The 15,478-nt window shown below is 38.4% G+C and overlaps 1 protein-coding gene across 13 annotated transcripts in view; it reads left to right on the forward strand.

The window, feature by feature from the left end:
- ERC1 (ELKS/RAB6-interacting/CAST family member 1) overlaps positions 1-15,478 on the forward strand; it is a 424,409-nt gene that overhangs the window by 20,062 nt on the left and 388,869 nt on the right. For 12 of the 13 annotated variants that reach the window (XM_057555932.1, XM_057555938.1, XM_057555941.1 and 9 more), the window contains exon 2: positions 12,707-13,531. In XM_057555932.1, the coding sequence (XP_057411915.1) occupies positions 12,863-13,531 (669 nt within the window). In that variant the 5' untranslated portion in view covers positions 12,707-12,862. Of the gene's footprint in view, positions 1-12,706; positions 13,532-15,478 lie in introns of those variants that run through there. The other variant, XM_057555942.1, reaches the window with a different exon arrangement.

Below are 15,478 nucleotides of genomic sequence, written 5' to 3' on the forward strand. Positions count from 1 at the left end.
AAATAAAGGAACCATGAAAACATTACGCTAAATGAAAGAAACGAGACACAAAAGCCCTCATATTGTATTTATATGAAATGTCCAGAGTAGGATATTAGAATATGGAGCTCTAATCAAATGAAAAATAACCCTCTGACCTCATGTTCCCCCACCCTCAATTTGAGAATGTCTATCAAAATGAACTGCTGTTACTGATGATGATAATGTGTCATATCCCTTAAATATGTTGGGTTGAGAAAATAAAATTAAGGATCATCAGTAGATTGGAAAGAGGCAAGACTGTATAGGCAAGGAGACTGTTTTCGGAGATTGTTGTGATAGTACTAGCCACACAGGATGAGTCAGTAGAGATAGAAAGGAAATATATTAGAAAGATAAGCTTGATGGTGCACAGTGATTGATTAGTTAATGGGAAGCTGAATAGAGGAGTGAAAAGGGGGAGTCAAAATAAATTCTATCAAAATAGGGAACATAGGAGGAGAGGAGCATATTTAGGGAAAATATATGTTCAGTTAGAGCTGTTGAGTTGCCTATGGGAAATCTTGGCAGATATGTGGAGTAAGTAGTTGATCATGTAAGTCTGCAGCCCAAGGGAGAAGCCAGAGTTGGGAATATTGAGATAACCTAAATTAAAATAAGTACCTACTTAAAATAGGTAATAATTGAAACTAGTTGAAACAGTGGCTGTGGATGAGATTGCCCAGGAACATGTTTGAGGACAGCGCTCTAAGGCATACACCAGTGTTTTATCCATATTTTTTAAAATTGAAGTATAGTTGATTTACATTGTTTTGTTAATTTCCATTATGGTTTATCATAGGCTATAGAATACAGTTCTCTGTGCTATACAGTAGGACCTTGTTGTTTATTCATTCCATATATAAAAGCCTACATCTGCTAATCCCAACCTCCCATTCCATCCCTCCCCCAACCCCCTCCGCCTTGGCAACCACCAGTGTGTACTCTATGTCCATGATTCTGTTTCTGTTTCATTATATAGGTTCATTTGTGTCTTATTTTAGATTCCACATATAAGTGATATCATATGCATATACTAGTGTTTTAAAGGTAGGCGGAGGAAGAGGAGCCAATAAAATGTAGTAGAAAAGAATTGTCTTGGAGAGATAGTAGGAGTAGCAGAAGAGTATTAGACCCAGGTAAGAGTTTCAGGATAGAAGTGTTCAGTAGCGGGACTTCCCTGGTGGCGCAGTGGTTGAGAGTCCGCCTGCCATTGCAGGGGACACGGGTTTGAGCCCTGGTCCAGGAGGATCCCACATGCTGCAGAGCAACTAGGCCCGTGCGCCACAACTGCTGAGCCTGCGCTCTAGAGCCTGCGAGCCACAGCTGCTGAGCCCACGCGCCACAACTACTGAAGCCCAAGCACCTGGAGCTCGTGCTCCGCACTGGGAGAGGCCACCACAGTGAGAAGCCTGGGCACCGTGGTGAAGAGTGGCCCCTGCTCGCTGCAACTAGAGAAAGCCCGCATACGAACGAAGACCCAACGCAGCCAAAAATAAATAAACAAACAAATAAATAAATTTATTAAAAAAAAAAAAGAAGTGTTCAGTAGCATCAAATGCAGTAGAAGTGAAGAGAATCCATTGAATTTGGCTATAAGGAAACCATTCTGGCTTTATTCTAGAAGTGGTAGTGGGAGTTTTTAGTACCTAGAGCCTTATCTATACCATTTCTGTTGGATATCTTTACACTACCCTTCCCAAAATTGGTTTATTGTTTTGTCCTGATTATGAAAATAGTATGTCTTCATAGAAAAAAAATTTATGGCTTGGAGAGGAAGTGAGATCATCACCTCCAAATCTTACTACCCAGAATCGTGTATCCTGCTGTAACATTAAAAAAACAAACTCAGGTGGAATCTGTGTGTATAACTTTTTCTTTTTTCAGCTTGGTTTTACAATAGATCACAAATACTTTTCTCTGTTGTTAAGTATAGAGCCACATCATCATTTGTAATGACATGGTGTATTTTCTAGGTCTCCTGTAACAAATTACTGCAAACTTGGTGGCATAAAACAATAGACATTTATTCTCTCATAATTCTGGAGGCTAGAAGTCCAAAATCAGTGTAGGCAGCACCTTGCTCCCTCTCAAGCCTCTAAAGAGGATCCCTCGTTGCCTCTTCCTGGCTTCTGGTGGCTCCTGGCAATCCTTGGTGTTCCTTAGCTTGTAACTGCATCACTCCAATCTCAGCCTCCCTTCTTGCATGGTCTCCTTATTGTGCATCTCTGTGACTGAATCTCTCTCTTTCCTCATAGAAAGACACCAGCTGGATTTAGAACCTAACATAATCCAGTATAAACTCATCTTAACTTGGTTACATCTGCAAAGACTTGATTTCCAAATAAGGTTACATTCTGGGGTTTCTAGTGGACGTGAATTTTGGGGGGATGCTATTCAACTCATTATAGATAGTAACCCATTTTATAGTTGTGCCTTAACTTACACAGCCAGTGCCCCATTGTTGGATATTTAGATCGTAACTTTGCACTATTGTGACCATAATGGGGGCAGGGATAATGCATGTAGTAGAACCGAGGTGATTCAGCTGGACACCTTTTGGTACCCCCTTGCCCCATCTTAACTGTGAACAGACATGTGCAGCAGCCCTGGCCTGAGAAAGACATGGTTGCCGAGGGCCTATTAGGAAGGAGTGTTTGGGTTGCCATCAGATAAGCCACTAAGCCTTGCTGGGTGAAAACTGAGGCTGGGTGCCGTTTAGGGTAGTGGAGGAGGGAGAGATGAGACCATTTGTGCTCCTGAGACCAGCGGCAGCTCTGGTTTCTTCCAGTAACCTTCCTCTTCTCTGATCCCCTCAAGAACAGAGGCCCATCAGAATCCTGGAGAAGCTGCTTCCCGTCCCTGTGTGCAGAAGTGACTGCAGGGTAGGGGGTGGACTGCGGCAGCCGTGGAGGTGTGCGTTCAGGTCTCCTTTCGTGGGAGCCCCACTGCCTCACTTTCTCCACTGTATCGCCTCTGCACTTCTGTCACAAATGAGTTGTCTATATATGTATGGGTCTATAATTACTTTTTAAATTATAAAAGTAATTCATATTCATGTTAAAATCTCAATCAGTGCAGAAAAGAAAAATGTGAAAACCCATTTTTCCCCACGAATTCTTGTATCCTTTTTATAAATTTAAAAATGTATGGTACTGGCACAAAAACAGAAGTATAGATCAGTGGAACAGGATAGAAAGCCCAAAGATAAACCCACGCACATATGGTCACCTTATCTTTGATAAAGGAGGCAAGAATATACAATGGAGAAAAGACAGCCTCTTCAATAAGTGGTGCTGGGAAAACTGGACAGCTACATAGAGAATGAAGTTAGAACACTCCCTAACACGATACACAAAAATAAACCCAAAATGGATTAAAGACCTAAATGTAAGGCCAGACATTATAAAACTCTTAGAGGAAAACATAGGCAGAACACTCTATGACATAAATCACAGCAAGATCCTTTTTGACCTACCTCCTAGAGAAATGGAAATAAAAAGAAAAATAAACAAATGGGACCTAATGAAACTTAAAAGCTTTTGCACAGCAAAGGAAACGATAAAAAAGATGAAAAGGCAACCCTCAGAATGGGAGAAAATATTTGCAAACGAAGCAACTGACAAGGGATTAATCTCCAAAATATACAAGCAGCTCATGCAACTCAATATCAAAAAAAGAACCTAATCCAAAAATGGGCAGAAGACCTAAACAGACATTTCTCCAAAGAAGATATACAGATTGCCAACAAATGCATGAAAGGATGCTCAACATCACTAATCATTAGAGAAATGCAAATCAAAACCACAATGAGGTATCACCTCACACCGGTCAGAATGGCCATCATCAAAAAATCTACAAACAGTAAATGCTGGAGAGGGTGTGGAGAAAAGGGAACCCTCTTGCACTGTTGGTGGGAATGTAAAGTGATACAGCCACTATGGAGAACAGTATGGAGGTTCCTTAAAAAACTAAAAATAGAACTACCATATGACCCAGCAATCCCACTACTGGGCATATACCCTGAGAAAACCATAATTCAAAAAGAGTCGTGTACCACAATGTTCATTGCAGCACTATTTACAATAGCCAGGATATGGAAGCAACCTAAGTGTCCATCGACAGATGAATGGATAAAGAAGATGTGGCACATATATACAATGGAATATTACTCAGCCATAAAAAGAAATGAAACTGAGTTATTTGTAGTGAGGTGGATGGACCTAGAGTCTGTCATACAGGTGAAGTAAGTCAGAAAGAGAAAAACAAATACTGTATGCTAACATATATATGGAATCTAAAAAAAAAAAAAAAGGTTCTGATGACCCTAGGGGCAGGACAGGAATAAAGACACTGACGTAGAGAATGGACTTGAGGACACGGGGAGTGGGAAGGGTAAGCTGGGACGAAGTGAGAGAGTAACATTGACATATATACACTACCAAATGTAAAATGGATGGCTAGTGGGAAGCAGCTGCATAGTACAGGGAGATCAACTTGGTGCTTTGCAACCACCTAGAGGGGTGGAATAGGGAGGGTGGGAGGGAGACACAAGAGGGAGGGTATATGGGGATATATGTATACATATAGCTAATTCACCTTGTTATACAGCAGGAACTAACACAACATTGTAAAGCAATTATACTCCAATAAAGATGTTAAAAAAATGTATCTTGTATATCTTGTATCTCTTTTCTTATCACTACTTGCAGACTTAACCTTATTCTTTTTAATAGCTGCACAGTATTCCTGTAATTATATAGACTATTACCAGAGTCTTGTTATTTCAAAGAAGTCTGCAGTTTATTTTTACTCAGTTTTCCCACTTGTGTGAAAATATGTGTAAGATAAATTCCTGGACATGCAATGACTAACATTTATTGAAAACCTACCAGGAACCAGATATTTTATACTCACTCACTGATTTGATCTTTTTAGCTATCCTTTGAGGAAGATGATATGCCCATTTCATAGATGATACTGAGGCTCTGTGAGATTTATTAATTTGTTGAAAGCTACAATGTTTAAGTAGTGGAGCTGAACCAGCCCAAGCCTTCCTTTCTAGTTGCTACACAACTAAGCCTCAGGAGCACAATAAGAATTACTTCACAGGGGGCTTCTTAGGGTGAAATGTAAATATTTAAGGTCTATGCATTGCATTTTGTTTTGCACATTTTTACACTTACCCTGTAGAAGAGATTTCAGGTTACATTTTTGGTTTCATACTTGAGCAGAGTGTTACTAATATGCTTTAATACAGAGGGCAGCAGTGTTAATTAAGGAGGAAAATATAAAAACTACCATGTCCATGTATCCTGAGCACTGTTGCTTCATGATTTGGAATTGTATTTTTAACTTTTGCCATTCCACTTCATTTGGGTAAGTTTGAAAAAAGTGACTTCATTGTTTTAAAAATTAACCTATCTTTTTGAATGTTGACTGTCTTGTATGTCTTAGAAAAGGATCTTTGCTTATAGGTGTATGTCACCAGAACTGAATTCTTTTTAGTTTTCTTGACTTTCTTTTCTGAGAAACAGTTGTGCCTTCTCTTGATAGGGAGCCCCAGTATTTTACGGCTTTCGTGCTGTTTTAGAGTTAAGAAGACTTCTTTGGTGAACTTGAAGAGCTCTAAAAATTGTAAATTTTTTATGGGAATATGGAAGTAGGAATTGATGGTGGAACTATGTTGTTAATAAACACCAAATTTAAGATACACCAGATTTCTGGTAATGTTCTTATCAGAATTAGATTTTAGGAACTTTTTTAAAAACTTAAATCTGAGCAGACTTGCAGAGATTTAAATGTTGTGCTGGTTTTTTAGGTATTTTTTAAAACTCAAAATATAGGATAAAACAACTCATTTTAGGTAGTTGATAAGTCTCTTGCTATAATATTAACTTGACAAGAGATTTTTCAGTATTGAGAACAGATACATACACATAGGCACGATATTTTCTGTATGATTGCTGTGTTTGTGTGTGTGTGTATGAATAAAAAAATTTTCTTAGAAGATGAGGGGTATTAGTCTGTTCTTACTGAGCTTATGCTGTTTTCCTGGAATTAAGATTTGGGTACAGAATTCCCTATTCTTATTCATGCAAGAAGAACAATTTATTTTTTTAAATATTTATTATTTATTTATTTTATTTTTATGGCTGCTTCTGGTCTTAGTTGTGACACGCAGGATCTTTGTTGAGGCATGCGGGATATTTCACTGCAGCTCGGGGGCTCTTCATTGCTGTGCGCAGCCTTCTCTCTAGTTGTGTGTGGGTTTTCTCTCTAGTTGCAGCATGCGGGCTCCAGAGCGCGTGGGCTCTGTAGTTTGTGACACGTGGGCTCTCTAGTTGAGGCGGGCAAGCTCAGTAGTTGTGGCGGGTGGGATTAGTTGCCCTGTGGCATGTGGGATCTTAGTTCGCCGACCAGGGATCGAACCCGCGTCCCCTGCATTGAAAGGCGGATTCTTTACCACTGGACCACCAGGGAAGTCCCAACAATTTATTTTTTAAAAATTGAAATCTTGACTATTCAGTAAGTTTCTTTATGATTTTCAGGACATGATACTAGAGGACAAAACTACATAGCAATAAATATAGAGAAGGAGGTTGTCAGTTTATGGAATTTGGTTAAAATTTAAAAATAAAGTTTATTAACATGAAGGAAATGTTCAAAAGGCTTTCATTATATTTGTCTTAATTGCATTTAGTTTCAGGTCCTATAAACTAATTTCAAGATTACTGCCACCTTCTGAATGTATAAGAACTATCTTAATGAATTTTACTAGTATTTAGGTTAACTTGTGGAGTCAGCAAACACTTTTGCATACTTGATTTGTATTAGGCACTGTACTAGGTTTTGGAGATAAGGCATTCCTTTGCCTTTAAGGAAGTAGTTAATTAAAACATAGTAAGTATATTATTTTAAAAGCCCCTGATTCCATAAGCGGGGCACCTAAATTAGACTGAGGGATTTAATGGTTTGTGTAGGATTGTGACTATTATACTTAGTTTGGAAGAATGAGTAGTAAGTAGTTAGCCAGTTGATGGGGAAGAGGAAGGTCATGGAAGCAAGAGAGAGCATGGTATTTCAGGAAATTGCAGGTACTTGACCTTGGTTGGCACATGGAAAAGGAGAGTGGTTAAGAAGTAACCTGTCTAGAGAGGTAGGCAGGGCCCAAATCAAGAAAATTTTTATATGCAGTGCCAAGGAATTTGGATTCTCATTTTGGGATGCCATCAAAGGAAGTATGTAGATGTGTGCGATTATGTCATATTTAAATTTTAGAGCAGTGGGTCTTAAACTTTTTTTTGGTCCAGCATCCCTGTACACTCTTATAAATTATGAAGGTCTAAATAGCTTTTGTTTATGTAGGCTATACTGTTTACCATATTAGAAAGTAAAACTGAGAAATTTTTAGAACGTAAGAGTACACAAGTACACATTCCATTAGCTGCCATTGGGATAATCCCACATGTCATGTAGCCTTTGGAAAACACTGCTATATATTTGTGAGAATGTACAGTGAAAAAGCAAATAATATCATAATATTATGAAAATAGTTTTGCTCTCTTGGATCTCCTGAAGGGTTCTGTTCGGACCCCTCTGTGTCACTTTGTGGGACTTGGGGGTAACAGGGGTTCTGACTCACTTGGATAATTGTTGTATTAGAAGATCATTCTGGCAATGGTGTTGAGAATTGTTTAGAACCTATAAAAAGAAACACATTTCAAATTGTGATCCAGTACGCACATGTGTATTCATATGCACACTTGAAACAAAAGTTTCAGGAAACAGTGCTGTGTTAGTTACCTCTTGTTGTATAAAGAGTTACCTCAAAGCTTATTGGATTAAAAAAACAGACATTAACTCACAGTTTTTATGAAGAGCATAGCTGGGTGGTCTGGCTTAAAGTATTTCATGAGGTTGCAGTCAAGATATCAGTTGAGTCTGCAGTTCTGAAGGCTTGGCTGGGGTGGCAGGATCCCTTTCCAAGCCGTCTCACATGGCTGTTGGCAGGAGGCCTCAGTTCCTCATTGCATGGTGCTCTATGTAGGGTAGCTCGAGTACCCTTACAGCATGGTAGCTAACTCCCCCACGACGAGTGATCCAAGAGAGTGACCAAGACAGAAGCCCCAGTGTCTTTATGAGTTAGTCTTGGAAGTGATACATCATCAGAAGCAAATCCTTTAGGTCTAGTACACATTCAAAGGGAGAGGAATTTTGCTTCCCCTCTTGAAGGGAGGAGTATCAAAGAATTTATTCAGGTACCTTAAAACTACCACAAATACTTGTCGGGAGAGTGAGTCCTCCATGGGTCTCTTCTTTCCTGCATGCCCTGAATGCGAGGGCCTGACTGCTCTTAACCTGGGCCGTTTCTCAGGATTGTGTTTGCAGCGAGCCCCCTTGAGGGATGAGGTAACGTCTCCCATTGGGGGAGACCAGGCTTACTTACTGCTTACTGTAAAAGTGGTGGATTCCCTAAACTCAGTGTTCCTCTGCAAATCCACTGCATGTGTAGCATCAGTCTGGGCCCCCTTGTGTCACCTTGTGGGACTTGGGGGTAACAGGATGCTCATACTGCTGGCTGTGCTGTGAGTAATAAAGTTCTTTGTCTCTGACTCAGGAGACTCATGTGTTCTGTCTGATAAGTAGAAGGAGAAGGTTTGAAGTAACCACAACAGATACTAGATAGGGAGCTAACAAAATATTGGATAGGAAGCAAACTAAGGGATTCGTAGGACTCTGGGGCCAACACTATGGGCTCAAACTGAACAGCTGCATGATTTTTTCCAGCAGCAGTCGGGATTCCAGGTAGGTAATCGGTGAAGGTGTTTCTTTTGGATTAATCAAGGGCAGGGGAGTTTGGAATGTGAAATTATTTTCTTTAAACTTTTGTGGTATAATTTATGTACAATAAACTGAACATATTTAAAGTCTGTAGTTTGATGAGTTTTAACCTGTATACGCCTGGGAAGCCTCATCCCAGTCAAGATAGTGAACATTTTCATCACTCCAAAAATTTCCTCCTACCCCTTCATGATCCATGCATCCCTCAGCCCCAGCCCCAGGCACATACTGATGTACTTTCTGTCATAATGGAGTCCTTCTAGAATTTTATATAAATGGAATCATATGGCTTAACTTTTTTTTTTTTTGGTCAGAATTCTTTTTTGTTAGCTGTTTAAAGTGCAAGAATTATTATCTGGTGGTGGTGGATCTGGCAGATTTTTAAAAGAAATTAAACATTTTTAAACCCAGTCTTTCCTGAAGCTCATATTAGAAAGCCAGAATGAGAGCTTTAGACAGAGCTGGTGAATTCTCTTCTCTTGTTGTAGAAATGAATATAGTTCTGATAGCAACAAAAGACTCCACATGCAAATGCCATTTTGGGTCTGAAAGTGGCTTGAACATTAGAGTGCACCCACTAATGTTGAAAACTTGATGTGGATTTTTGTTGCTAGATCTTAGCCTATTTAATAGTGTGACTTAGTTACTTGACTACAGGGAAATAGAGTTTTGCACAAAAGCACAGTTGGGAATTTTTTTCTTGACTGTGGCACTTTAAAGTTCTGATGGCATGATTCCTGAGACTCTGAATTATTATTCTTTATTTTGTTCTTTTTGTCCACCATCTTTTAAAAAAGACTTTCTCCTTAATAGAAAGATAAATGTGATTATTTAAGCATTACACCATGGAAAACCTAAGGTGTGCCTTAATGTTTAGGTTTAGAGTCCTAGATTAGCAGGATACCCTGCCTTAAAACTGGAGGCCTTTAATATCCAAGGACAATTGAGGTGTTAACATCAGCAGATGATGGTGGATAAGCATAGTAGTTAAGGGTTTCCAGGGCTCTGGAATTAGGGCACCTACCACTTAATAGCTAAGTCACTTAACACCTATAGGCCTCACTTTCTTCGTCTGTAAAGTGGAGATAACGACAATGCCTGTGTTGTAGGGGGCTTATAAATATCAAATTAAATCTTATAAAATTCTTAGCACAGTGCCTGACATATGGTAAACACTTACTATATGTTAGCTTCTGTTATCATTGAAGGGATTCTGGGTAATGAATAGCTCTCTTATTTTAAGCAATATTCAGATTACTTAACAAAAAGAAAAAACTTTGCGTCCCTCTTTGGTCTTGAAATAGAATTCACTTGAACAGTAGTATGTCACCTACCTTACAGTCCAGATTAATCATGAAAAGGAATGTTTACTTTCTAAGCTAGGTTAGTCCTGGGAAGGAATTTCCTAACATTACTAGCAGAATATTGCAATATCTGAACTTGGTGTACTATTGCTATTTCTGAGACGGAAGGCTCAGACTCTGTTTTTGCTGTCCTGCTTGTTGTTACCTTAGGTCTATCTTTACTGGATCTCTAGAGACGAGACTGCCAGTATATTCATATTTCTGAAGATCTTTAACTTGATTGAGTTTGGTTCAAATATTTAGACCCTTTAAAATCTTTTGACCATGTGATTTACTTGGATTGCATTCTCAATTGCATATTAAAATATTATTTAATATGTTGAAATCTGTTTCTTGACCTAAGCCAATTCTTTGGTAGAATATTAGGAAATCACAGAGATCTAGTTTAGATCTGTATTGATTTAGGTTTGAGAGGAGTGTAGAAAGTAGATAGCTATGATACGTGTTTTTAAAATTTGTCTTAATTACTATACTTGTAGAATATGAACATATTTTCCTATTAAAAAATTCAAGCATTTGAGTATTGTGAGTCTAAAGCTTTACAAGTGAAGCTAAAGCCTCCACAAACATTTCCCCCCAACCTTAGAAGGCAAATTACCTTCCCCTCTAACCACTGCTGTTTCAAATTTGGCATTTCTCATGTAGGAATTCTTTATATATTTTGTATACAAATCTTTATACATACGTTAGATATTTTTTCACCAAGGGTTTGGTTTTTCTTTTAATTTTTGGTGTATTTTGTCATTTTGACATAATTGAATATTAGTCAATTTTCTTTTTTTGCCTTTTGTTTCTTATTTAAGAAGCCCTACCTTAACTCAAGTTCACAAGGATATTCACCTAAGTTTTCTTCTAGTACTTAAAAAAAAATTATTTATTATTTTTGGCTGCGTTGGGTCGTCTTTGCTGCGCGCGGGCTTTCTCTAGTTGTGGCGAGCAGGGGCTACTCTTTGTTGCGGTGCGCGGGCTTCTCGTTGCAGTGGTTTCTCTTGTTGCGGAGCACGGGCTCTAGGCACACGGGCTCAGTAGTTGTGGCTTGCGGGCTCTAGACTGCAGGCTCAATAGTTGTGACGCACGGGCTTAGTTGCTCCGCAGCATGTGGGATCTTCCTGGACCAGGGATCGAACCTGTGTCCCCTGCATTAACAGGCCGATTCTTAACCACTGTGCCACCAGGGAAGTCCCTCTTCTAGTACTTTTAATAGTTTTAAAATTTGTATCCTTAATGTGTACATAGAATTTATTTCTGTGTACTGTGTGAAGTAGGGATGTAACTTATTTTTTTCCAAGAGCACCAGTTGTTCAAACTCCATTTATAGAATGATTTGTCCTTTCCTCACTGTTTTGAAATGTTACTTTTAGCATATACTAAATTCACATATATAATTTAGAGCCTATTCTTGGCCATTTCTGTACAGTTTTAATCACTATAGCTTTAAAAGGCTCCGAGTCCTTATAAGAAATCCTAGGGGTCAGATGTGGTTTTGGAGTCCAGGTTTTTTCCCCATAATGCCCAGTGGCGTTATGCAGTATCCTGTAATCATACACATTGTTTTCCCAGTGATGTGTACGAATAATCACACTAGGTGAGATACGTATAAACAATAAGTGACCTCATATCAAATCATGCCAGTTTTGCCACTAAATGAGTTAAAAAGAAAAAAACCCCGTATTTTCAGAGTTTTAAAACATTTTTGCATTGCAAATAAAGGATCATGAACCTATAATGTGTCATGCTATTTAGGGGACATCTTCCTTTGTTCTTCTTTTTCAGATTGTTTTGGTTATTGTTGTACCTTTACTCCTCCATTTGAATTTTGGAGTCAGCTCGTTGGGTTATGTGAGGAATCCTTTAGAGATTTTCATTGGCATGTGGAGTAGTTGGGGAAGAACTGACACCTTTACAATGTTTGTCTTCTCATCTATGAACACGGATAACTTTCCTTTTGTTCAGGGGTGTTTTGTAGTTTTTCCAAAAATTCTTGCACATTTTTGTTATATTTATATAGCAAAGTGTCTTTATGGTTTTGTTGCTATTGTGAATGGGATTTTTTTTTAAATTGCATTTTCTAGTTGTTATTACTAGTGTACAGAAAAGTACTGATATGTATATATTGATCTGTGCCTAAGCAGTTTGTTGAGTTCTGTTATTGGTTCTAGTACTTGTCAGCTGATGATCTTGGATTTTCCAGTTAGAAAAATCATATATTCAAACACTGAGTTTTATCTTTTTCTTGCCAATCTTTATACCTCTTATCTCTTTTTCTTTTCCCTTTGCTTGGTATGGTTTCAGTATTCAGTTTTGAGACATGTTGAGTGTTTTTACAATGATGTTTACTGAGAAATAAGTTATGCTGTAGACAGGGGCAGGAGCAAATAGATGATCGAAGGGGAGGTCTTGCTCAAGGGGGGCAATGAAAAGTGTCTGAGAGGGGAAGTGTTTCTTATTGGAGGAGTTAATGTGTGATCTTTCCATTACAGATATGGTGTAAGCTATTTCTTCAAGATTGGACAGCTGAGGACCTGGTATTTCTGATTAGCCTTCAGCAGACTTATAGCCATAGAGAAACCTCACAGAGTTCCGTATCTTGTTTTCTGCTTTACACCTTTCGTGGCACCTGAATTCATCTTGCAACCATGTATGGAAGTGCTCGCTCAGTTGGGAAGGTGGAACCAAGCAACCAGAGCCCTGGGCGATCACCTCGGCTTCCACGTTCCCCTCGCTTGGGTCATCGTCGAACCAATAGTACAGGAGGGAGTTCTGGAAGCAGTGTCGGAGGTGGCAGTGGGAAAACCCTTTCAATGGAGAATATCCAGTCCTTAAATGCTGCCTATGCCACTTCTGGCCCTATGTACCTAAGTGACCATGAAAATGTGGGTTCAGAAACACCTAAAAGCACCATGACACTTGGCCGTTCTGGAGGACGTCTGCCTTATGGTGTGAGGATGACTGCTATGGGCAGTAGCCCCAATATAGCTAGCAGTGGGGTTGCTAGTGACACCATAGCATTTGGAGAGCATCACCTCCCTCCTGTGAGCATGGCATCCACCGTTCCTCACTCTCTTCGTCAAGCAAGAGATAACACAATCATGGATCTGCAGACACAGCTGAAGGAAGTATTAAGGGAAAATGATCTCTTGCGAAAGGATGTGGAAGTAAAGGAGAGCAAATTAAGTTCTTCAATGAATAGCATCAAGACCTTCTGGAGCCCAGAGCTGAAGAAAGAACGAGCCCTGAGAAAAGATGAAGCTTCCAAAATCACTGTTTGGAAGGAACAGTATAGAGTTGTGCAGGAGGAAAACCAGGTTAGTTATATATATATGTTTGCCTTTCTGTATTCTGTATGTATGAAACAATTCATGTACATAAATGAAATGAGCCATTCTTTCTCTTTTCTTTCTTAGGTTTTTCCCTTCTTGGTTCATTTATTTTCCTTCTTCCTGTTTTTCTTAGTATTTTGTGCTCTCCATTTCTTCGCCTTTTCCAGATTGGTCCTGTGCTTTAATTTGTTTCTGGCTGCCATGTCTGCTTGCTCACAATTCTTGCTTGTTTCTTTTCCCTAGCTTCTCTTTCTCTTCCTCTCTTTTCTTTCAGCATATATTATCTTTTTTCACTTCTTATGAGAATGTAATTTTGCCACATGCTCTAAGATCCATTATCAAAATTATTCAGGCTATGTAACTTAAGTGTGGGGTATAGCATTAAGATTTACCATAGTAAATGTTAAAAAAGTCAATCTTAAAAAAAAAACCTATCACAAGGCAAATCAATATGTTGACAGTACAGAACGGAAATTAATTTTAAAAAGGTAACATTGATGATGTACATATTTATTAAGTACCAACAATGAGTAGCAGTTCTTTCTCTTGACATTTAGGAAAGTTTAACTTCAGGATCCTTTTTAGAAAAAATTCTTTAATTCTTCACATTTGAGGATTTAAGGTGGAAGAAAGGCAACTTGCTGTGATTGGTTATATATAAAATATAAATTAGATTTTGGTAGAAGTTGAATGTTAAATTGAGGTTATTGAATTTATCATTGAATTAGCTAGCCTTCAGTGTACCTTTTTGATGATGCTGAAAATATGCCTATCACCAAGACGGTTTTAATTATCCAGCAACCTGGAAATTTCCAGTCCATTTTAACGAGGAAAAAAAATTATTGGCTTACTTCTTTATTTTCAAATAATTCAGGCAGCTAATTATGCCTATACTTTAAAAGCTGTGTGGATAAAAAGCAGTGACAATAACCTTTCTAATTGTCAAGCTACATTCAAAGGCAAATATTTGAATCTTCTGAAAAGACTATGGTGGGAACTCAGCACTTCAGTCCAGTGGAAGTGAAACAGTCCACAGGGCTCTGATGCCAAAAAAACCATATGCGCTGAAGGAGGGTGAACAATGCCTTATCGAGATTCCGCCCCCTGCCCTAATTACACACCAGTGCTGGCAGGAGTGTATTCTTCCTGCACCCACTATAATTACCACACAATCCTGAAATTGTATAACTTTGGTCCAAAAAATGAAGGGTGCAATTTTAAAGTAAAGTGAGACACTGCAATGAGATACAGAGAACTGAAAATGCTAATTAATAGATTATAGTGAGCCGGCAGTGGGCCCTAATTAAACTCTGCATTCATCACACCCTCCATAGCCCTCAGAGGTTGGACATTTTCCATTTTACAAAGAAGATTGGTTTAATAGGATTTACAGTAATTAAACAAATTTCCCCATTTCAGTTTGAGATTGGGGATTTAGACACATTCTAAATGTTTGATCTGATTGGACCACAGAGATCTTGGTCTAGAATCCTATCAAATGAAAAAACACATTTGCTTAGAATTGCCTAATGTGTATGGTTCATTATTAGGAAGTCCTTTTAGAAGATTGTTTCAAAAATAAATATCCAGCTGTTTTTATGTTTTGTACTCCTTTTGTTACTGAACTTTCAAGTACTGGTGGTTGGAGAAATGGAACAATATATGTTTCAACAGGAAAAGCCTTTTCTTTTTCTTTTTTTAAATTGAGAATGAGGAAGGCTTTTGGTGTGTTTACTTGATGAAGAATAAAAGTCCAGCTGTGAGCTTGGTTGAATTGCAAAGCTAAGGCTTTGGATGATTTATATTTTTTAATTTTATTCTAACCAGCATCTAATAAAGATACTGTCATACTTCTTTTTGGTTATTATGCCTTGTAATATTCCTGTATGTTTAGTTGGAAGCTTATTTTTAAAATAATTATTTTAAACCACT

The sequence above is a fragment of the Balaenoptera acutorostrata genome, chromosome 11, assembly GCF_949987535.1.
Source record: "Balaenoptera acutorostrata chromosome 11, mBalAcu1.1, whole genome shotgun sequence".
In the NCBI taxonomy this organism is placed as follows: domain Eukaryota; kingdom Metazoa; phylum Chordata; class Mammalia; order Artiodactyla; family Balaenopteridae; genus Balaenoptera; species Balaenoptera acutorostrata.